Source organism: Parasteatoda tepidariorum, chromosome X1, assembly GCF_043381705.1.
Source record: "Parasteatoda tepidariorum isolate YZ-2023 chromosome X1, CAS_Ptep_4.0, whole genome shotgun sequence".
Classification (NCBI taxonomy): domain Eukaryota; kingdom Metazoa; phylum Arthropoda; class Arachnida; order Araneae; family Theridiidae; genus Parasteatoda; species Parasteatoda tepidariorum.
Genome location: NC_092214.1, coordinates 16722630 through 16745445, shown reverse-complemented (window position 1 = coordinate 16745445; position 22816 = coordinate 16722630). Strand labels below are relative to the sequence as shown.

General features: G+C 27.0%; 1 protein-coding gene across 2 annotated transcripts in view; it reads right to left on the bottom strand.

The window, feature by feature from the left end:
• LOC107451024 (WD repeat-containing protein 48) overlaps nt 1-22816 on the bottom strand; it is a 76218-nt gene that overhangs the window by 44619 nt on the left and 8783 nt on the right. For both annotated transcript variants that reach the window (XM_016066990.4, XM_016066991.4), the window contains exons 5-12: nt 22673-22802; nt 21532-21722; nt 16692-16796; nt 11655-11774; nt 8503-8568; nt 6843-6930; nt 4191-4288; nt 627-734 (exon numbers count right to left, since the gene is read on the bottom strand). In XM_016066990.4, coding sequence (XP_015922476.1) covers nt 627-734; nt 4191-4288; nt 6843-6930; nt 8503-8568; nt 11655-11774; nt 16692-16796; nt 21532-21722; nt 22673-22802 — 906 coding nt within the window. The remainder of the gene's footprint in view (nt 1-626; nt 735-4190; nt 4289-6842; nt 6931-8502; nt 8569-11654; nt 11775-16691; nt 16797-21531; nt 21723-22672; nt 22803-22816) is intronic.

Here is a 22816-nt window from a genome sequence, read left to right as displayed (position 1 = left end):
ATATATATATACTTTTTAAAAAGTTAATTATTTATTAGTGATTAATTATGTTATTGAATTATTGCCAAACATTTATTATCATTCTATAAATCTAAGCATACATTAAATTTTATATTTTCTTATTTTTCCAAAGTTTGCTACACTTTGTTACAAATTGTCCGATTTTTATGCATACTGTTTTATGGACAGTTAAAAAATGTACTTTTACTTGGGAAATCATAACATTTATTTACAGAGATGTTCACTTGATTTGGTACAAGGGAATTTTTTTTTAAGTGGTAGCTAAATGTATGATTTTTAGTTCAGTAACTTCTTAAAGTAATTTTGTCCACCACTACATGAATATAATTCAAATGAGCAAACAAAATGAAACTTATTTTCACTTAGTTTCTGTTAAGATTTTAAAGTTTTGGCGAAATTTAACAATATATTTCATATTTTATTTTTCATTTTACACCATCAAGTAAAATTCTTTAAGTAAGAAGAGCAGTTGGCACACCTGAATTCAACATATGAAAGCAAATATTAATAAAGAACAATCCTCATGCTTAAAATTATGAATAAGCAAAATACAGAATGTATTCATAGTTTATAAAATGGAAATGCATAAAACAGAATAAACTTACTCCTGTTTTTAAATCTACACTAAACCAATTTGGGACATATAACAACTTAAAATGTTTTTTAACTTCAGCTTCAAAATCTACTTCGCCCATGTCTTCAACTTTTCTTGCCTAAAATAAGCAAAGAAAACATAAAGCACTGTTCAGTATAAATTAAATTTAATGTGAGGTTAAATGCCACTAGGTCTTAAAAAAAAAGAAAAAAAAAGACATGCTGTGCTACAGCATTGTTCAGTGTGATCCAAATACAGTATGGGACCCTCAATCCCGCATCCCGAAATTTGGCACAAAATCCGATCTAATTTTTTTTTTTAAAGAAATTTTTATTAATAAGAGAAAAAAAAATCAGTTACATTCTCTTTCTATTTGGAATTTTACTCTGTTGAAGTAAGTAACTTTATTTTATCTCTCTCTAAAAAAAAAAAGAAAAAAAAAAAACATGAAAAAAAAATTTGTGTCAAATGAAACATCTATTTCTGAAGCAGTTTAAAATATCTAAAGTCAAAGGGAAAAGTAAAAACACCTGCATTTTCAATGAACAAAACAAAGAAAAGCAAGTTGGAAGAAACTGATCAACCAATCTTGACAGCTGTGCAAGTGCTCTACTGGTTTCCGCCCTTCTTACTCCTTAGTTCCCACATTTCCCTCTCCAGTTTGACCATAAATTAGCCACACCCTTTTGATAATGAAGCTTCCACATGGGATACAAACTGAATTCTATCCCTTTTGCTGCTTTTCTTATTTGATGTAAATTATACTCTTTTGTTTTTTCTATTAGTTATTAACTGCTCGTTTTTTTGTTTTGTTAATTGATAGCTTGTTTTTTTAAATCGTATTTAGTTGTTAGCTTGTTTTTTTATCATTATTTGTTGTTAGCTTATAAAAAATATATATTGTTATTTCTATTCTTTAGATTATATTTTAATTAATGAGATTTCTTAAGATGGGTCAGTTTTAAATTCACCTACTACGATCAAAACTTAACTAAATTTATTGGAATTAATTAATTTTCTGAAATTAGCAGTATAATTGAATTATTGTAATATATGGATGCCATATTGGAATTTCCAAAAGAGATCCGAAATTTGGCAAATTCCGAAATATGGAATTTCGTCAGTTCCATGAGTGCCGGATTTGGGGTCCTATACTGTATAAGAATTCATGACATACATATATTATAAGAATTACCTTATGGTAATTTGAGAGCAATAACAAAATGTAAGATTATTAAAAACAAAGAAACTAATATAGACTATCAATGTATTGGTTTTAAATAAAACATTTCATATACTACTTTGTCTAACACCAGGGCATGATTTAATGTTTTAGAAACAGTAGCAAAACTTGCTAGAGCAAAAAAATATTAGTAGTGAAATAAAGGTTTATACTACAGCGTAGAACCCCATATCCAAAATCAAGACTTTGGTAGGTCCGGAATATAGATTTTTCCAGATAATAGGCTTTTAAGGTAAACAAACATCAAAATATCCTTATTCCATAAAAAATAGCCATTAGAAGATAATTAACGTAAATTTCAACCAAGAATGAATAAATAAATGTGGTTTGCATGATACGTTACATTCACAGCTTTTGTTATAGATTTCCACACGGTTTTTAAAATCTCGATATCTTAATATGCCATTACAACATAACCCCAAATTTCAAATCGTGCATTTCAGTTAGTAATTATTTCTCAATCCACTTGAATAGGGACAATTCTACAGTGAATTCACATGGTTTTGCTAATTGTTTTGTAGGTAGTTATTAAAATGGATTTTACATTGGTTTTTAGAATCTCAATGTTTTATTAGGATATTATTTCATTCAGCAAACTTTTGAATTCCGCACTCAATTATTAAGGATTCAGTCGCAATCCCATGTGGATTTACAATCTCATTTTTGTCAGATATTGCTACTGATTTTCATGGTATTTTAATGCTACAATCCACATTATCATACATGGGAAATTTCAAGGCCAGCATTTGTAGAATTACTTTTTGATGCACTAGACTTGTGGCCATTTCACATTCCATGTGGTTTTGTCAATCCAATTTCAAAAGTTTGGGATTTACACACATATCTTTAAAATTTCGATTTTATTTTTTTATATATTATTACACTCACTTTTCAATTACACTTTTGAATAATCACTTAATGACCTGCTTTAGTCATGACAATTTCATCGCAAATCCACATTTTTTTCAAAATGTGAAACACTGTGAAATTGAGTGCATGATTTTTGGTGGTAATAATCATTTTATGCGAGACGCGAGGAAAAAAATTACACATCCTTTTTTTTTGCGCTGAAGTGAATTTTTTTTCCTTCATATTGTAGCAAAAATTGGATTAAAATCTAACAAAAATCAGAAGTCAGGTTAAAAAATTGAAAAGAAATTAAAAAACTGAGGATTCTCATCACTGCATATTTTTTTTAAACAAATTGCAAATGCAAAAAAAAATTTAAAAAAAGCTTTATTTATTTTGATTGCAAAAAGTGTCTGGTAAACAGATATCTGGATATGAGACTTAGTACTATAGTATCTATTAAAGCAGTATCGCAATACATTTTGTGTTGCAGAATATGTAACAAAATCATTACTATGTGACAAATTGCAATGAAACGATTGCTGATATTAAATGTTTACACTTGCTAACTCGTAAGAAAGTTCAAATAACATTGATTTATATAAGGATGAGATTGACCAAAAGGCAAAAAAGAGGACTTTTATAAAAGTGGCACAAAGGAACGTGTAAAGGAGAAAAAAATACGAGTTAAATAGTCAATGTGATTGTAAAGGGGAAACTTGTAAAAAGTAAGGAAAAACTGATAGTAAAAGCAGGCAATAAGAGGTTAGACAATAGAGAGGACAATGATAGGTTTTTCTTTAACTAACAATTTGCTACTTGCTAGTCGATGAAATTGCCCCCGCCTAACATTTCTTCTTTCATCAGCATGACATCCTAGTACAGGCCAAAGATGTCCCAACAAATCGTCTTAATCTATCTGGATCAGGCACTAGGTTTCTCAATTTATTGATTCCCATGGTTTTAAAATCTTTTTTCCAGAAAATCAATTAAGTTGGTGTTTGATCTTCCCCTTCTTCAGTTGCCTGTAAAATTTTGAAAAGTCAGCTTCTTAACTGGGTTACCATCATCCCTTCTACAGATGTTATCCAGCCATCTTATTCTAAAGGATTTAATAACTCAAATTATGTTTGGCTTCTTAAATTTTCTGTATAACTCCTATACGGAAAATTAAGAATTCAGTTGGGGTTTACTCCTAATCTAGAACCTGAAGTCTTTTTCTTCTTTTAAGGTAGTACTGAATCCACCAAACACTATTTTTTTAACAGCTCCAAAGATGGCTCTGAGCATTTTTCTTTCAAATATTAGCAGTTTATTTTCCACAATTTTATTTAAAGGCAAGCATTTGCTGCCATACAGTAATACAGTTTTAATAAAAGCATTTTGAATTATTAATAAAGTATTTTTTCAATAAATAAATTTAAGTTTTAATAGTTTAATATTTATTAATGCTAAATTTACAAATAAAAATTTATACTATACCTTAAGAATATCATATAACTGAACATGATTATCAGTGTCTTTAGTCAAAATGTGCCTTTTATCATTTAAGACAGCATAATGCCTAATGCTTGGGTTGCCTACAAAATCAATTAGAACAAGTACTTCAGTGAAAATTATTAGAATAATAAATAGCTAGGAAAGTTTTACTAAGCTCCTCAATTTTTAAGTACATTTAGGTAAAGTAATAGAAAATAAATAGATAAGTAAAATAAACTTAAAGATTATGGTGAATGATACAAATGAAAAATGACCCAGGAAGAAAGAAAAACAATACAAATTATTATGCATGTTTTAGCACAGATGCAACCTGAGTTGTCCTAATACTTTACGAGGCATTAGCATAGACCAGTTCTCAGGTCACAAAAAATAGCCCAGAACAGAAATAATCGGAGAAAAGCTAGAAAATGTTTTAAAAGTTGGGGTTTACTCCTAATCTAGAACCTGAAGTCTTTTTCTTCCTTTAAGATGGCCTTTAGACACCATCTTGAATTTACTGAAGGAGAGAGGGTCAAAAGGAGGAGAAACTTCAACTTTACAATCTAGAAAAGTGAGATACTGTTTCCGATGTATTTTTTATGTTGAGTTGAAACAGATAAAATCCTAGTTGATAGGATAAATAGTTAGAGTTTAAAAGCTAATAAGTAGGCGTAATGTATAAAAAGTACACATTTTGACTTATATCTGAGCACATACTATTCAGACAAATAAGATTTTATTTCTTATGTAATTTTCAGGCTACATCAAATGAACTAAAACCGAGTCGATAGGGCAAATAGTTTAAAAGTTGAAGGTTTTATGAATAAAAAGTACAGTTGTATTTATACCTTTCTGCTCATAAGAGATTGCTACTTATATGAGCATAACATTCTGTTCTAAGTTTAATATAGAATCAAAAAAGACTATATATAAATATATATAACTGATAGGATCAATAGTTTTAAGTTATAAGGGTATTAGTGTATCTAATGAATAAAAAGCACAATTTTTGATTTATACCAATTAACATATTTGATACTTATATCTGAATAGGTGAAGTAGTGTTTCCTACTAATTTTTTTTCCATTGGTTTGATTTAAACAAAAATCAAGAAGACCTGCCTAATAAATTAATAATTATTAGGGTTCTGTGTGTTTAAAGGGAACTATTTTTTTAACTTTTTGACATCTTTCAGTATAAAAATACCATAACTTTTAAAATATTTACTAATATAATATTTTTTTAACGAAAAATGCTTTCTTCAAAAAAAAAAATTAGAAAATAATTTTCAGTTTAAATTATTTTCAAGAAATTTGAAAAGACAACAAACTTTGTTTAAAGAGGAATTCTGTCTACATTAAAAATAATAATAAAAGAAAAAATTGCAGTTCTAACTAACCATACTTTAAAGAATATTATTTTACATTGTAGATGCTTATATTTGCCTGATGAAATAGAAAGATTATTGAGAATTCACCACTAATGTGGTTTTTCAAAAAACAAATTTTTTTAATAGCTTTTTAAATTTTTTATTGAATTACTTTAAACCCAAAAAGTATTCAGGTCTCAAGGCAAATTAAGCAATTTTAATTTTATGAGTCAAATTACACAAAAATGGATTTTACAAATCAGAAAATTGTATTGAACATTATAATGTTATTCTGCTTTACATCTATTGATAGAAGTTCAGCATATTTTTTGTGAAAATTTTGAAAAAAATAAATAAATAATTTTTTTCTGCAGATTCAAGAAAAACATATATATGTGTTTTAAATCGCCAACACATGAGTACAGCCTTATATAATTTTTTCATTATTGTGACAGGATATAGACCCGATTTTTGTCTAACAATACCAGATCTAGCACAAAATGCAATTCAGAATCATGCAAGCTTTCTTACAAGTCAATACAAAAGCATTAAAGTCTGGTTTAATGAGCACCATAATATTCTATCAAATTATATCAACTCCTTTTTGCTTGCTTTTTCACTTTTTTAGATTCTTTTTTAAGAAAATCAATACATATGCATTCTCTTTTGAATATGTAATAAATGTTTCTAGAAAATAAATAATATAATTGCACTGAATATTTCACGATTCATAATATAAGAAATTGTGATTCAAATTTTTTGATAAATTATTCTAAACACATTTTACAAGTTTTTTTCATTCGTAAACTAAAAAGGAAAATGTTTTTATGTTTTAATTCATTCATTCCTACATATAACTAGCAAGTAAATATTTATATTAACACTATAACTCTAACAATTATAAAATTCAATAAACATAAAAACAGTAACATAGTTTGCTTTCAAAATAATTATGCAGATGAAATAGAAATTTTTAAAAAACTGCTAAGAAAAATCATATGAATTTATTTAACTTTCACGAGTTTCTCATAAGAGGTATAAACATTGATTTTTATTTAAAAATCACTATTTACTACAGTCAGTATTTATTTTATTACTGCTGGTGTTAGAGAAGAATAATGGAAAAATCAAGCAGCCTCTGCAAAATGATCTACATAAATTTAAATATACTGTAATTTATTTATAACTTGCCCTAGTTTTTTCTCTCCATCAACTTTTAAAAGGGTATATGTTTTTATTACGCTACTAAATACAAAAGATAAATGTTACAACATAAATGTATTTACCTTTAATTACATAATCAGCTTGCTGGTTCTGAGGAGTTAAAATGTCTGCATCATAATCTTCCATTTTAGAGTTTCTATTATTCACCGGCTAAATATAATGTCATTATAAAATGAAAATTTAATGAATAGATTTAAGAGAAATTAAGCTCATTGCATCATTTACAAGACAATAGCAATATAATATTGGAAAAAAAACTGCAATGTTCTAGAGCTATCTATCTAGTTTATTGCAAAATTTTATTTTAGAGATAAGAAAAGTTCAGAAATAGCTAATAAGTTAATGGTGAAGGAAGAAACATTGGAAGATTGAAGTTTATTGGTGTTAATTATATTTTGGTGATTTATGAGCAATGCTTTTGACAAAATAATAAATATTTGGCAAAGTGTTGAATCAGACAACAAATATTTTGTCACTGAAAAATTAGAATCCTTATCATATAAAAGGTCTGCAAACACATGCTTAAAGATGTATTACTTAATTTAGTTAGGTAAAATTGAAGAACTGTTTAAATTGAAAGATACTCTTACAAGTTACTAATTATTACATAAAGCATCTTAATAAAATAATCATGAAGGTGATAAAGATTCTAAAAAATTTTTACGCTTCAAATATATATAGTGTGTGTATATATATACACATATAAATACACTCATATAAATACAAAGTGTTCAGTAAAAGTTGTCCTTTATGTATTTTTGAAATCCTAATCAAAAATGAAAACAGAAAAAAGGCATACACATTGGAAGTCGTAAATTAACCTTTAAGCAAGGGGAAAAAAAAGGCTATCGAAATCTGACAATTCACAGTACAGGTAGGCTGATGTAACAAATTATCAGGCAAGTGATAGTGGAAGGAAACATAGAGTTGAAAGGTAATTATTAGAAGCACCTTTAAGTTAAAGTTTCTATTTAAACCTTTAATCCAATTTACAACCTTCAGTGATTTTATTTCTTTCTCTCCTAAAAATTTGCAACTCCCAAACTTTTTTGTTTTCACTTTAATAATTTCATAAAAATACATAATAAAGGCCATCTTTATGGAACACTTTCCAGTCATCCATTCATACATGCATACATACATAAATTACTTATAAATAAATGAGTAAAAATCAGCCTAAATGTGTTTTTATTTTATAAATAGTAGAAAATGAAAAACTTAGATTTAAAAGTTAATATGAAATCTCTTACATTTAAGAACTTATATAGATAGCAAAGCTGAGTGGATGAATAATCTAATCAACATTTGAATCAATTTGGGTAAATTAGCTTTAAAAGTTATACATTACCAGTTTTTGTCGATCCTCTCAATCTCTATGTCTTTAGTTTATCTGTGTAAGTATTACACACAAAATGTTTGGGGTATATTGATTTTCCCTCATCTGTTTCTAGTTATTAAGCATTTCTAATGTTCTTCAATAGATATGATTTTATTATATCCATTGAAGCTAAAATTTAAGAGCTTCAATTTGAAACAAAAGGATATCACAATTCAACTAGCCTCATTTGTCCAAAAAAACATTTAAAACCAATTTGTAGACTTTGAGAAGGTATCACTTTACTGGTATTGATCTTTAATGTTGGTAAGAATTCATAAATAATAGTAACATAATTTACAAATTATAGTAATATTATTCATTTCATAATAGGATAAAAAACTTACCCAGTTTTTAATATTAGAATCTGTAGTTGCAACCCATAAAGAAGAAGAATCTGGAGTCAAAATCATCTATAAAAAATATTTAAGATAAAAAAAAAAAGTTTAAAATAAAATGTAAAGAATTCAATTTATAAAATACAAATTTAATCAATTCTTAATTGAAATGGCATAAGAATAATAAGTAGAGAAAAAAAGCAAATTCTACAGTGTTTACTTTAAGTCTGACTTTTGGTTAAATGTAAGAAAAACTAGTATCAATATTTCAAGAAAAGGTATTCGATTAGATAACAACAGTTCCAACTTTTAACTGATAGTAGCTTCTAAAGTCAAATGAAATAAAAAATATTACAGTAACAGCTTAACTATCTGAAACCTGAGGGAATCAGCATATTCTGAACATGGGAAATTTCAGAATACTTAAGGAAGTTTTCAATTCTTAAAACAAAATTTTAGTCAGAACTTATTTTGGGATGATGAAAGAAAAACGATAGAAATGCTCTTAAAAAATATTAATTCATCATTAAGCAGGTCATTAAGCACTGCTCTATCGTAAAGTGCTCGACTTTGCGTGCAGGTCATCGGGCTACCAAAGCGGGGGTGCCATCACCTCTGCAGAAGATCAAAATTGTGACAGCTTATCTTCGGATCATCCTCAGGGATGTTTCCCAGACCGGCGCCAATAGCCCCTTGCACAGCTATAGTGAGACGTAAATGAACTACAACAACTCGTGCATCAACATGAAACAACGCTCCTTTCTGCAATGTGGCTACGGTTGTATTTTCTCATTTTAATTTTTTGATGCATATTATGGGAAAAACCTGCAAAGCACTGAAGCTGCAAAACATGAAGCGCGAAATGGCAAGGGAACACAGTGCTTTGGTATAGAGTTTCACAGTTATTGAGAGCATTCCCAGAATTTGTATATATAGACCCTTACAGTCTTAGAAAGTACTTTTTATAAGGATTTGTAAAATCAAAGTAAATTAACCTTTTCCTTTAATTTAAATTATGTTTGCCACATAGAGTTTTTGTTTTTTCACTGCACATCCTCAACATTGGGAATCACTGTACTTCGCTTGAAAAAGCAGGGTTCTTTAGGGACTCATCTTTTTCATCACTGCAATTTTGCGAAGATATGCCACAGCATTATGATTTAAAACATTAAATTTTGGTATGTTAATATTTACAAGCAACTTAACAAGATTTTGTCTTTTAATATTTAATGCTTTGGTACAACATTAATTTTAAAAAAAGACAGATGAGGAGAAAATAATGTTTAGCTTGTATAATAATGTTCAACTAGCTAAATAATTTTACTATTCAAAATAAATGAGAATTTTATGAGTATTTCCAGTTAGTATTTTATGAAATAAAATTACCAAAAAGTAAAGGAAATCAGTATACTCAATTAAAAAATCAACGCAAACTAAGAAATTTTATATGCAAAAATAAATGAAAATCAGCAAATTTGAAATTTGTTAATGAAATATTTAAAGACTTACAGGAAAATGACATCCTCGAATTTTCTGAGGACACACGTATACCAGGAAGAACCATAACAGTATAATTATTAAATAGCAATACGATAATAAATAATATAATTAATAATACAAGCTATATATATTAAATAGCACTTATTTATATCCATATTAATTTATCATATTGTTTTTATTCATTTGTTAATACATAATTCTAATATTTGTTTAATTTAAATAGTATTTATACTTTTATCCAAACATTAATTATTTTCAGAAATTCATTATATTCTAAAATTTAGTATTTTATTATAAATGAAGATTTTAGTTTTATTAATTAATTTCTAGTATTAATACTTTACATTGTATTTATATATGTAAATTTAATTAAAATAAATAATCTATTAAATTATTGTACTTTTAAGCACATTGAATGGTGGTCCACAGTGTCCCAAGTAAAGATGGTCCACTGTGAAAGCAAAAGAAATAATACTGAAATTTTATATTGACCATAAATATGCAAATAATTTTTGAAAACAACAATACTTCTCCATCAAAGTTATTCAGTACTTATAGGGAGTAGTTCAATCTTTATAACATTAAAAGAACTTCAAGGTGGAAAAATTACTTTAGACAGCTAAAATATAAAATCTGCTCAAAATGACTGCCTTGGTATTTCACATGTAGTTTTTTTACTTGTATACTTCATACGAGCAAAAGGAGTTGGATAGAAATCAATTTAAAAGGAGATGGTACATTGTGCAGAGTTTTCCTTTGTTGTTTAATATATTTTCATTTAGTTAAAGAAAATGATTTTAGGTGATCATACATCAAGTAATATTTAATTTTACAGTGGCTCCCAAAAGTGTTCGCACATTTATGACTTTTATTGAAATAGGGCTCTATTCATTAATTAAAATGAATATTTCAAAATGGGTATTAAATAATAAGATGTATAATCCCTTTCTGCAAAACTCCAGGGAATACTTTAAAAACAAAACATAGGTTTATTTTTAAGAAATCAATCATAAAGTAACAAAAATTTTACCTCATTAAAGTCATTGTACAATTAAATGTTTTTAAATTTCAGAATTAATATAGTCCATTGCTTCAATTAATTATTTTATTTATTAGCAATTTAGTATCCAACTTATGGTAGCAAAATTTTATTTTAATTTTTGCTTGCTAACTCCATGATATTTTCTTTTAGCACTTAAAAATGGCTTGTAGTCGTAATAATACAACAGACAACATTTAAAAGTTTATTATTTGTCACCATAAGAGGTAAATCAGTAATCAATTTAGCTAAATTAGTTTATTTTGTTCCATTTCATTGTGTAGTATGTGATAAGATGCTTAAAACAAGGATTTCATATCTGTGTGATCAGAGATTAAAATCATAAAATTTGAGGAAAAATTCATAAATTCACATTTGAGTGTTGTAAAAGTTTCTGCTAAATTTAATTAAAAATGTACTGCTCAAATTTCCCCCAACAATTTTCGACAAGTTCTCAAAGAAGCTTGATAATATGAGTGCTGAAAAGAAAAAAGTATTTTTTAACTCTTTTACTTGCTAAAACAGGTGCATTTTTGTCACCTCTATACCATATAAAACACAAATTATCATCCAGAAGCAACCAAAGAATAAGTAAGGAATTTCGTGAGAATAAAATACTCACTTTTAAGACAGGCGCTGTCTCCTCTCCAATTAATGCTTTAATTTCTGTATTTCGTAGATCAATTTTAAAAATTTTCCTATCACGTCCACCAGAAAAAGCAACAGTAAAGTTCTCATTTGTCTAAAGGAATTAGGAAAAATTTTTAGAATTAAAAAGAGAAAAATCAAATTTAAATGAGCAGTTTTCTACATTAGAAACGCTATATTTTTGCAATATTATGTGATTATTATGACATTTTACAACAAAAAATAAAATCCTGTAAGTGAAAACTGTTTTTGATATATCAAACTGATATAGCTGCTTTAGTTAACACAAGTTAACAATAATTTCTAAATAAAAATTCGAAATTCAAATCTTGAAAGATTTTAAATTAATGAAATAATAAGGAAAATAATCAAACTTGCACTCCATAAAAGGCTTGTCAAAAACACTGATTTTTAAAAAAATTTGAATTTTTTAAAATTTAAATTGTTTTTCTTTAATTTAAATCAGTATTTTTAACATTTATTAAAATTTACTAATCAGAACTCAGATAAACTGTATTAATAAATCTTTATATTAATTAACTAAAGTAATAATAATTTCAAACTGAAATTGTTAAAATTATTTAAAAATAATTATTACTAATTAATCCTTAAATTTTTTAAAAATCATAGTTATTTTTTTTTTCAAGCTGAATACTGAACTCTTGTGAATTTGAAAAGACAAAGATCGAATTCGATAGTTAGATATCAAACGAAGAATTAATAGAATTAGATCAGGAAACATAAATTCACTCAGTCTAAATTATTCTTAGCAGAACAAATACTTTATACAATAACCATTGTATTGTTCGAAAAGTAATATAATTTTTTATAGTCAGAATACTTAATTACATTTTTTTACGTTTAAGTTACATAATCAATATATATTTCAGCAGCAGATGTAGAAAGCTTGTGAAAAAAGTTCAATTGATTCTCAATAGTTTCTGGTTGAGAACCTTTCAAATAAGGAAAGTGAAAAGAAGCATTTTTAGCGTGTTACTTTTTTGCTGTCAATAAGGTAAAAATGCTGTTCAAGCAAGAAAAAATTATCTGATGCGCATGAAAAAAATTTATTAAGAGTACACCACTGCCAAAACTGGTTTGCCAAATTTTGATCTGGTAAATACAGGGTTATTCATAATTCACCATGCTAGTTGAAGCTAAAGAGATATAAAGGCATTAATTGATGCAAACCAGTGAATAACAATTTGTGAGGTCGCTGAGAGATTAAATATAACAAATTCAACCATTCATGATCATTGAAACAGCCTAAGGTTTAATCTCAAAACTTGAAATATAGGTTCTTCATGATCTTTTAGAAAGAAATATTTGCCGTTGCCTTGACATCTGTGATTTGCTTCTCAAACATTAAGAAAATTATCAATTTTTGAAGCGCATCATCACAGGGGACGAGAAATGGATTGCCCACAACAAAGTTCTGGTTTCTCCAAATTTTTAGACAGTAAACTTTTACTTCAAATGAGGCTAAATATCAGCTGGATTAGTTTTTCTGGAAAGAACAAAAATTCTTATGAGCATGGTATTATTCTACTACCACAAAGATGGCAAAAAGTAATGGTTCAGAATGGACAATATATTATTCAATAAAATATTTATTCACGATAAGAAAATTACTTTTTTCATAAAAAAAAACTAATCACTTTAAGAACAACCCAATATATAACAATACTGTTATTTAAAAAAACATAAAATTAAAAGGCATAATTGAAATATGCTTATTAAACAGAAACAGATTTTATGCACATTTAGTCAGTTTTTTTCCCTTTAATTTGTCAATTTTGAACATTGGGTAACAATTTACTTCTTTCATTATTTCTTTATATAAAACTTTTAACATCATTAAAATCCAATGTTGGAAAAAAACATAATAAATTCTAAATATATCTTCAAGAAGTATATTCATATCAAAAATATTTTTGACTTAAATCAATTATTTCTAAAATAAAATTCAGCAGGTGATTTAAATCAATGATCAAAATCACAATGTAAATCATGCCAACCCTGCTCTATAATTGTTTTAAAATTAATATCGAAAAGTTACGATTCGTTTCGGGAAGAAAATACCACTCAAATTCCAAAGAAATTAAAAATAGTTAATGCAAATACTATTTTTTTAAAAGACAACAAAAAATAAAAATTAGTCTGCGAAAGATTTAATAAATTTAACAATAATTTATGCCTATTATATACTTAGAAATAAAAAATTACTAATAAAAAATAATAAATTAGCTTATATTAATAAATAAGCATCACGCTTATGCTATTGACAAAGGGACAGAGGTTGGAAAAATGTTTCATTAAATATTACTTCAAGTCTTACATAAATTATGAAATAAGTATAGAGGAGTAATTGCAAATGTGTTATTCATTTAAGGTAGTTATGAAAGTTTTTATAGTTTGTTTGAAGAATGCAGGTAGGACGCTGACACTAGAGAGCTATTTTCTCCCAAGCTCTATGCATTCATTTACTCAATCCTTTATCATTAAGTTTATTTGTAGTTACAAACACAGAATTTATAAATTTGATAATAATAACCACAAAAGTTCAAGTTTATGGTCTATTCTTTACAGCTGAAAAAATTAAAAAATTCTAACCACCTTCCCATCAAAAAGGTCAAAAAAAAAAAATATGCAATAAGCTAAATGAATTTCCTTTTATAAATCAATCTCAGAACGTAAAATATTTTAACATAACATTACTAGTAACAAATGGCCTTTTAAAGGGTTAAAGAGTGAAATTATTGTTTTTCAAGACAACATGATGGAAAAATGTTTTCCTTAGTGTTAAGTGAAAATTCCTGTGTAAAGTGTTTTCATATTAACTACCGTCCCAGACCAAATTATTAGACGCACTATAAGATTCTATGCAAAATCTTAATTATCAGGTGATACTTTACAGCTTTATTGTTTTTACGAGATTGCAACCGGTTTGCACTCATTTACATTCGTGCATCAATTGGTTAGATTAGACAATAGGTAATATAAATTCAACGATAGGATAAATTAGATGATATATTATATAAATATGGAAAATTTATTATATCAGGTATAATATTAGTATATTATAATAATTAGTCCAAATTATTCAACGCACAGTTGTGTTTTAATAATTACATGTTTTGCACGAGTGTATATGCAATACTTTTATATTTAAACACACATGCAATTGGTTTTTATTTAAGAGACTTTTAATATACTTCCTGTTTGCATTAATATATTGCTTTTTATAAACGTATAGCATTACAATGTTAACTAATTGATACACGGGCATAAACAAGTACAAACCGGTTTCAGCCACATCAAAACAATAATGCTGTATAGTATCACCTGATAATTAAGATTTTACGTAGAATCTTTTATAATAAATTAAGCTAAATAAAAAAAATAATAAATCATAAAATCCAAAGAACTTAAACCCCATTTAAAGATTACTAATTATAGTTTTTGACAAAAAAAAATTCCTCCAACTTAAATCTCTGGGTTTCCTTAATGTTATAGACACTTTTTAGCATCAACATTCTTTAAAAATATATACAGTGAATCCTCTTGTTATGGACCCTCCTGCAAAACAGATACAGACATATTTTTAATTTCCCAGGAATCTTCCATGGATAAACCATTTTGTACATTCTCCGCAAAGCGGACGCTCCCATAACCGACAGTCATATTTGCCCTGAAACGTTATTGTCTATCTCTTCAAACCGGAAAATACTTTTTCTAAATTTGAAAAAAAAAAAAAACAACCCTATTTCTGCTTTAAATTGTCAGAAGAAAAATTCAACTTTTCACCATATTTAAAGCATATAAACTTTTTGCTTTGTCCATAACTGAAAATATTGTTAAGTTTAGGTAACTAAATCAATTCCTTTCTTTAAATGGAAAATTAGAAATTTCATTTTTAATAAAAAATATTTTAGATTGATGATCAAAATTTTCAAGAAATTAAAACAAAACAGAAGGCACAATTCAATCCTCTTTCAGAAGCAATAATTCCTGGAAATTCTTCCGAATGAGCTTGGTTGAAAGAAGTCAAGTATTTGTTATTAACTTTTTTTGCCGCCATTACATATTTCTACACAAAAAACAAACTAACAAGACAGAAAAACGCATAAAAACAAACTCAGATTCAAAGTCGCTGATATTGACTTCACTTCACTGTATAACGAAAGCGATCGGAAAATAATTTTTCAGCACATACAGTGAACGTTCTTGCTTTCGAAAGAAGCCAATCACAAAGTATTTACGAAGAGAAGCCCAACTCAGCAGATTCAGAAAGGAAAGGAGAAACAACGTTCTTGATTGGCCAAGACATACGGAAAACGTTGCAACTCAGGACCAGCATTGAGACTGAAATTAATGAAAACTGCGTTCAGCGTTAAATAAGTGAAAAAAACCGGAGATTTTCGCGATAACCCAGGAGGAGAAAATAACTTGTAAAAAACCAGAGTCTCCGGCCAAAAGCAGGAGGGTTGGCACATCTGAAGTTTAAATAAAAAACCTTGTAGATAGTTATTGTAGATTATTTATTTATTTCTATATCTTTGAAAATATTCTAAAAACAATTTATGGTGTTAAATTTCATTATTAGGGTACCCATCCTTTAAACGGACAACTCTCATATACGAACAATTTTTTCAGTCCCAAGAATATTCACTTAACCGTGGTTTCACTGTATAAATAAAGCACCACTTTCAAATTTTACATTTAAACCTTAAAAAAGTCTTGAAACTTTTTATTTACAAAAATATAGATCACATTAAAGAATTTCATACTGCTTTAAAAAGACAGAATCTCAATAAGTAACTAACATTACACTGATATAATTAAAATAAGCATAAATGTCGTAGAAAAAAGATTTATGAATGCATTATAGAGTTGCTATTTATTATCTCTATATTAATAAATTCTGTAGATATTATATACATATATACATATAAATACAGAAACATTTTCTAAAGAAATTAAATGCATTAAAAAGAGAACAGTTTCATACTTGTAAGGCCCACACACCAACATCGTGAACTCTTATAGTTGCAACACATCTTTGCTGTCCCAAAGACCATAAACGGATAGTTCCATCAGAGCTTCCTGATAAACACTAAAAGGGATAAAACAGAACTAAGCTGAATTAGTTAAACTATAAAATGCAGTAAAGTGTGTAAAAAAATGCCAACTAGAATAACTTCTACTCTAATGATTGGATTTACAAATATTAAAAGTTAATTTTAATAGTTCTAAACGGAGACTTCAAATATGCTAATTAAATATAGAGCAGGAGCCGATCCAGACTTTATTTTTATGAAAATATTCTTGAAAAGAATTCTTTTGAAAATTTCCTAATGAAAAACATTAAGTTTTAGCAATCACTATATTTTATGCTTAAATAAAGATATTTTTAAATGAAAATTGGCTACAGTAAAAGATGCCTCAAAGAATAAATGAGGGCAAAACTGAAAAGAAGATCCATAATAGAAATCAAATAAAATTTAATACTAAATACCTAGTGATTTACTTAAAATGAAATACACTGAGTATAAGAGCACTGGCTGGTGTTTTAAAGGTCCAAGAATATGGAGGAAGCGTACGTTTGGGGAGAGTGTCATGAATACATTGAGTTTGCAGGGAGACTGATAAATGAGCGGCAACCATGAGTAAGAAAGGGAATTTTTCAAAGAGGTAGAAGACACACTGTAGGCATCTCTTGGCTTTTCATACTTCAATGTGCTGTGGGAATATTTTTTGCATGCATGATTTCTTTTCATTCAAATGCAGAAGAGAGGGGTATATGGAGAGCTTTCTTCGAGTGTTTTTGTCTTTAAAAAGTAAATTTCATGTTCCCGCCTGAATTCGTTTTGAAATTTCGAGAATTCAACGTGAACAATTGTGTGTGGCCATTTTTATGAAATTAAACTTTGTGAAGGGGCCATCTTTATAAATTAGAATTTTGTGAAGTGGCTTTCTTTAGAATATGAATTTCATAAAAAGGTTGTTTTTTAGAATTTGAATTTCTGCCTGGATTGACTCCTGTAGTACTAACTATTAAATATATTAAGAAATCAGACACAAAAACATACACTTTCTGTGACAAATAAGTCTCTTTTTCAAAAGATTTGGCAAAATATTTAATTAGAGCAAATAGATAAATTTTATATGTGGTTAATCTGCAAGGACCTTGACTTTCAAGAACGTAGTATAAGAGTTTAGTCATTATTTTTCATTAATAGTTGACTACAAATCTTTTTTTTTCCCTAAGAGATTTAAAGATTAAATCCAAAGAATGTCAAAATTTATAAGACATGTTATTGATAAAATGAGATTATGTTTCTGCTTTATTTTATATACTTGGTTTTATTTCTTAGTTGATTTAATTTCAATAATACACAGGGGTATGTATTTACATAGAATAATGTGTTTAATAATTATTCAGTATATATTTCAATCATTCAAGAATAAAAAGTGCTACCATACTGGTTTTAAAAAAAGGTATTTTTATTTTTTCTAAAATCAAACTTTTGTAACATAAACAAAGCTTTCTTCAAATAGCGTTTTAATGTTTCAAGTCTTTACAAAGATTAAAGATGAAATATGGAGTTGTCAAACACATAACCAAAAATTTTTTAAATACTTCAATATCCCATACATTTTCATTTACATCTTCTTAATATTTAAGTTTTGATATTAAATTTGTATTTTTCAGAAATTAATCAACCAATTGCTCAATTATGTTTTTCAATTCAAACTGAAATACTTTATGTGACCACATAGATTACTTTTTTCATAATACACTAATCTATGTTTTATTATTAGTAGTACTAAATTTAAGTTTTTCTTTGAATTCAACCATCACTTTTAAGTGTTTGCCAAGTTTTTATTATTAAAAAAGGAAGAAAAAAAAACTTAGAAGTCTAGTTGGCTAAAGATTTATCTTAAGAATATTTTGACATATTGTACAATTAATAACATTTTGACAAGTTAATCAGTGTAAAATGGCTGCTGATCTTATTAATCATGAACACACTTTTACATGAAGGAAAAAAAAGATACAAAATTTATTAATACATGTTAGCGCAATGAAAAACCTACAACAGTTGAAAATTGAGAAAAAGTTTAACTATTATTTACTCAAAATTATTTTTGTAGGAGTGGTAGCAAGAATGAAAAGTGGTAGAAAACATTGTTTACCATCATACTAGTGAAGCATTTAAATATTATAGCAAAAGTAATTTTGGCAAATAAAAAAAAACATTGTAAAATGTAGTTTATTAAAACATGCCATAAAGTATACCTTAAAATATATGGAGAATAAATTTTGGATCAATGAATAAAAAATACATGTTTAAAAAACTTTCAGTGCACAGGGAAAGAAACTTGTTAAAAAATTAATTCAGTCAATAACTATTCAACTGTAATTCCTGGTATCTGGGGTCCTTACATAGAGTGATTCAACTTTGAACACTTTTAGACATCCTTAAATTTTTTAGGCAAATAATAATAATAAAAAAAAAACAATTGTACTATACAGATTTTTTTTTAAGTTACCGCAACTCATTATTATTTTTTCAACTTAAGAGCCTTTGCCCTTGCCTTATGCAAATTAATTTCAATCTGATGCAAACTATTTTAATTAAGTATATAATATTTTAATTCTGATCAAAAGTTTTCTGTGAGCTATTTGTTAGAAAATCAATACTTCTTAGATATAACATTACCTTTATCTAGTTTACTCAGCCTGATATATGGCTTAAGTTCATTATTTTACAAAAAGTATTAATTAACCAAATACTACAATAGTTCAACTCACTAACAGCAAAAATTAAGTATCATTTGATTATATTAAATTCTTCTAAATCAAACCTTCGGCAAAATATGATTCGCAAACACAAAAATTTATATAAGCCATATTTTTTATGTTATATTATAGTAATATAAAAATAACTTGTATTAAAAAAAAGAATTTAAGTTATATTATGAATTACCAAACATACATTCTTTCAATATAGAACACCACAATTATTTAAGCATAATTGCATTATAATTAAATTCAAATCTATCATAATATAATCATTTATACAAATTTTTCCTCATGATTATTATCCAAGTTGTATGTATGCACAACTACAGTACAAAACCTTTTATTCAATATCCTGCAAACCGGAAAATATTTTCCTGCCATTTTGAATTAGAACAATTTAGACAATATAGAAGCTGAGTATATGGAAAAAAGTTGAAGTGGGATCTTTTTCTACTTGAGTATAAAAAGAAAGCTTAAATATTTCTTTCTTAACCTTGAAGATCTTTAGGTCGGGAAGAGAAATTTTTAAAAATTTTCTCTTGTGTGTCAGAATTGGTGATTCTCGGATAAGCAGCCATTATTCAAACGTAAACACAAATGGTAACACACATTTTGGGGAGGGAGCATGTTATATAAAAAGCTTTAATAAAACTTTTCATATTATTTCTTTATTTAAATTCTCTTTGTTAATTCATTGTTCAGAGTGAAATCCATTCACATAATTAGTGAAATTCACCATTCTCTAAAAATGAATTGAAAAATAAAGTAATTATCATTAGTTTTTCCCTTAAAGAAATAAATAGTCCCGTGGGAAAACTAACATATTGTATGGACCTATTATAAATATTGAATTATCCCCTATAGCACATGTGAGTGGAAATATTTACAAAAGTTTCCCTTTAAAATACCTAAAATATAAGATGAAGCAAAACGTTTTTATAATGAATTGGATGCTCATTCTGTGATCTGAAATAATTGAATAAAAGATATCTTTTCACCTGCGTGCTTGCTTTATTTCCTTGCTCAGCCAAACAGCATTTCATATACAACATAAACATGTATATTATAATACACAAATACATATATCTATATCATTTTGTAATTTTTTTTCTTCCTATTCAAGCCGTAAGATTAAATAGTGAATAGCTTTAGAGATGGCATTAAAATTTTAAAATTTACTCTTTAAAATATTCCTGAAATTCAAATATTCCCTTTTTTTCAAATAACTGAGCAATTCTGAAAACTGTAATTCATGGATTTTCTGTTTTAAATAACCTTTTTTTCCTGTTGAGATATTCAATTATGTAAAAATTAAACAAGCATGAAATTTATTAAAAAAAAAAACTTCACAGCTTTTAAGAAAGTAAGTCCTTAGAGTAGAGAATGTTAAGTGTGATTTACAATAATAATAAATCAACATCTTTATCACAAACTGCAAAGTAAGACATTTGCAGAAGCACACCAATAATAATACACTTTCAAAAGAAGAATTTCCCCATAAAAGGTTTGGTTTAGGCAATTCAAAAATGCAAAATATAGGTCATTATAACACAAACCTTGAAACATCAGGCTTTGTATTCTATAGAATTTTTCATTTATTTTTAAACTTACCAACTAAATATGGCAATATTATTCCAGAACCTTTTTTTATATTGAAATCTTTAAAATAATTCTTAGATACAATGATTTAAAAACACAAAATATGCACTTAAATATTTATTATTTGTAGAAAAAATTGAAATTTTTTTGAAGAAATAGAATTAATAACAAACAAATTAATCAATTTTGGTTTGCTTAGCTTTTGAAATTTTAACGATTTAGCAAATAATAAAGAAATAATGTAAAAAATTAAGAACTCTTGCTTATGTATAGAAATTTCTTAACTGTAAATTTCACTGCTCACACTTAAAAATCTAGTATGGTTTATGGAGTATTGAGATTTAAAAAATTTTGTCATATAAATCTTCTACTATCAATGCTTTTTTCATCTAACACAAAAAGTCCAAAAGTTTTTAAAAATTTGAAAAGGATAAGAGGGTACCTGAGTTCCATCCCTGTTGATAGCTAAAGCTTTAACATTATCTGAATGACCTTTCAGTTTCATCATTTTCTGACATGATCTTGGATCCCAAACTCTTAAAACTTTTTCTGTAGATCCAGAAACAATAACATTACCAGATGGATTCATAGCCAAACTATAAATACTATCTTTATTACCAGATAGCGAAGAGGCTGAAAAAATTTCAGAAAATTAAACAAAAAACAAAATTAGATTTGAATTATAATACTTTCACATAGCTTTATTCATTAAAAAACCAGGCCAAAGAAACAAAAAATCACAAAATCAGCTAAAGAAATTTTTTCTACAATTCTTTTAATTTAACATTAATTACGAATATAAAAATCTGTAAAATGTCACATTCCTCTTTTCAGCATGTAGAATGCTCAAAATTGTTAATAAAAAAAAATCACAGAATTATATAATAAAAATTACTTTGAAAAACAATATATAATTTTGTCTCCCATATTTTAATCACCTATCCAGAAACTGTCCAGACTTGTATAATTCATAATAAATATAAGTACATTCAAATTTAATTTTCTTTTAAACTAACAATAGCTCTACCTGCACTAGATCTCTGTATATATCTTTCTTTAAGCACAATTAAATTTTTACTTATTATTCACATTTTAACTCATTTATCATATATGTGGCCACACAGATATATGAATCTACTGTTGAGGCTTGTCTGGAGCTTTGTAAAGCAAAATACATATCCAGAAAAGTTTTTATTTACTCTGCAAACCACAAAAATATTTTAAAATCTTATTTGGAAGTTTACTTTTCAGACAAGATGAAAATAAAATTTTGTAAAGAGGTAATGTTAGATGCTAATTAAAATACAAAAGGAAAAAACTTCATGTATTCAACTTTCAACTCTTTACGGCTAGCAAAGAGAGGAGTCACCCCCCTTGCAGAGGATCAAAATTGTAATGGCATATCATCGAATCATATTCAGGGATGTTTCACAGATCATTACTAATAGTCCATTGTGCAGCTCTAGTGCAAAATAAATAAAGTACTACTACTAATCTATTTTAAAAACCTTAAATACTTTTACTAGTGATAAATACTTTTGCTAATAGTTACAAAATCTTTTGAAAAAATATACATTACTTACTAGTAACTGTATTATTTGAGGCAGTTAATGCTGTCAATGTGTTGACATCCCATAAAAAAATAGCTCTATCCAATCCAGCTGAAGCTACTTGTTCGCGATCTTTGGCATATGCTAATGCTTTAACATAATCCTGCATAAAGTCAG